At 43.5% G+C, this 2,391-nt stretch overlaps 1 protein-coding gene across 2 annotated transcripts in view; it reads right to left on the bottom strand.

Moving 5' to 3' along the window:
- LOC306930151 (myosin-7-like) overlaps nt 1-2,134 on the bottom strand; it is a gene marked incomplete at its 5' end in the record, with an annotated part of 31,356 nt that extends 29,222 nt beyond the window's left edge. For both annotated transcript variants that reach the window (XM_079510923.1, XM_079510924.1), the window contains 4 exons: nt 794-821; nt 985-1,141; nt 1,437-1,580; nt 1,934-2,134. In XM_079510923.1, coding sequence (XP_079367049.1) covers nt 794-821; nt 985-1,141; nt 1,437-1,580; nt 1,934-2,134 — 530 coding nt within the window. The remainder of the gene's footprint in view (nt 1-793; nt 822-984; nt 1,142-1,436; nt 1,581-1,933) is intronic.
- Between the last annotated feature and the right edge of the window lie 257 nt (nt 2,135-2,391).

Here is a 2,391-nt window from a genome sequence, read left to right as displayed (position 1 = left end):
TTCAATACCACAATGTAGAAAATACCAGAAGCAGCGAGCAACGCACTCGCTGCTAGCATCTGGCAACGGCAATGAGACGCGGGGGGGGGGGGGGGGGGGGGGGTAGTTTCGTCGACTACCTTTTTTCACTGACGAAAACTAAATGGAAACGAAATGAAAACTAAGCTATGATGACTAAAACTATGACTAATATACTGACAATTTCGTCAACAAATAGAAACTGGACTAAAATGTTAGGAAGGGACTAGTGGACAAGAGATCCAGTACAAGTCATTTTACACTTGGTTGCATCCTGAAAATAGCCGATCTACAAGCTCACAACGCGTCGCGCTGCGGCGCGTTGTGAGCTTGTAGATCGGCTATTTTCAGCAAATGTAAAAACAGTCATTACGACGGCATCAAGGCCCGCCAAAATACATTTTAGTCGACTAAATCTACAGTTGATTTAGTCGACTAAAATTAGACTAACACTAAGACATTCCAGGTGACTAAAATGTGACTGAAACTAAATGAACACTATTCAAGAGACTATGACTAAAACTAAAATCAAAATTTGCTGCCAAAAACAACACTGCACTCCACTACCGCCTGCCGCGGGTGGTCCGCGGCTGATGCCGTTGCCAGAAAGAATGCACTCGCTCTCTCTCGAAACTACACAAGTAAAGGTCTGAATATTCAGAATATACTTAAAAGTACCAAAAGTAAAAAGTACTCATTATTATGCAGAAATTAATGTCCCATTTCAAGTTTTCAAAAATGTATAAAGAGTGTGCACTGTTGGAGGGAAACTCACGTGATGAGAATGGATTGGTTTTCTCTGTCTGAAAAAGAGAAGATGATGATCATCTAACTGCACTTCATCTGTAGTTACCAGGAGGATTTAACTATTCAATCAATCAATCAATCAATCAATCAACAACAACAACTTTGTATAGTTGATGTAAGAATATCACAATCATTAATGTTTAATAAACCTTAATGTACCTGCCAACATGTACTGATAGGCGTTATCAGAGATGGAGAAGATGTGAGGAGGGGCTTCAGTCCTCTTCTTGCCTCTGTAGGCAGCAACCACCTCTTGGTTGTAGACTGGCAGCCCCTTGTAGGGGTTGACAGTCACACAGAACAGCCCAGAGTAGGTCTGCCAGATAATGGGGATGGAGCAGTGGATATAGGGATGAGTGTGTAACTTAGTCTAGTCATTGACTGAAGGAGAATCGTAATGAGGCTGTAGTCTTACATAGATCATCCATGCAGCATAACGTATTGTAATGAGGCTGTAGTCTTACATAGATCATCCATGCAGCATAACGTATTGTAATGAGGCTGTAGTCTTACATAGATCATCCATGCAGCATAACGTATTGTAATGAGGCTGTAGTCTTACATAGATCATCCATGCAGCATAACGTATTGTAATGAGGCTGTAGTCTTACATAGATCATCCATGCAGCGTAACGCTCTTTGAGGTTAAACAGCACAGCCGGCTCATGCAGGAAGGTGAACATCGCCATGTCTTCAATTTTATCAAACTTTGGCGGGTTCTGAGGATGGACGTCAGCCTCTTTCACAGTCACCGTCTGCAAAATAACACAGATTATTCATCCTTTGACATGTGGTGATCAATCATAGACTCGGATCATAATCAATATGTCCCAACCTCAAATAAAAAATCACACCCGTGTGATGAACTGAGTGGTGCAACTTCCCCCCCCCCCCCCCCCCCCCCCCTCTCTCTCTCTCTCTCATTAGCAGGCAACAGTGCAGCACTATCTCTCTCTCTCTCTGTTTCTGGCACAACAGCGCCACTTTTGCCCCTACTGGTACTCATAGTCACACACACAGTCACACAGGTTAACAGGGACATTGCTGTTCCTTGGAGTGGTTGCACCACTCAAAATAAACATGTATACACTGTATATCTTCCACCTACCTTCCCAAACTCCGTATCAACAGTAACCATTTCACCGTCGTGGCTGGTGATGGAAGCCTTGACGAACTCAACCTCAGGGTTGGGGACGAAGCATTCCTTCTTCATGTCAAAGGGACGAGTCTGGTCCTCCAGACGCTCCCTGTCTGACTTCCTCAGATAAGGGGCGGCTGGCCCAAATTCTGCCATGGCCTTGTCACCCATGTTTCACCCTGCATGAGATGAACAGTTAATTGTTTTCAGCCATATTGTATCATGCTCTGTAAACCCATTTTGACCTGAGATCAGATGCTACAAATGTCTTCTACATCTTGACAGTTTTCTGAAAAAGCTATGTTTCTATGTCAGTCGTTCTACGATTTTTCAAAAATAGCAGACCTACAAGCTCGTAGCGCGCCACTCGGTGGCGCGCTATGAGCTTGTAGATCTGCTATTTTTCAATAGCTAAAGCATAACATAAT

This window comes from Electrona antarctica (genome assembly GCF_951216825.1).
Source record: "Electrona antarctica genome assembly, chromosome: 1".
Taxonomy (NCBI): Eukaryota; Metazoa; Chordata; class Actinopteri; order Myctophiformes; family Myctophidae; genus Electrona; species Electrona antarctica.
The sequence above is the reverse complement of the archived record's forward strand: the minus strand, read 5'-3'. Positions and strand labels throughout refer to the sequence as shown.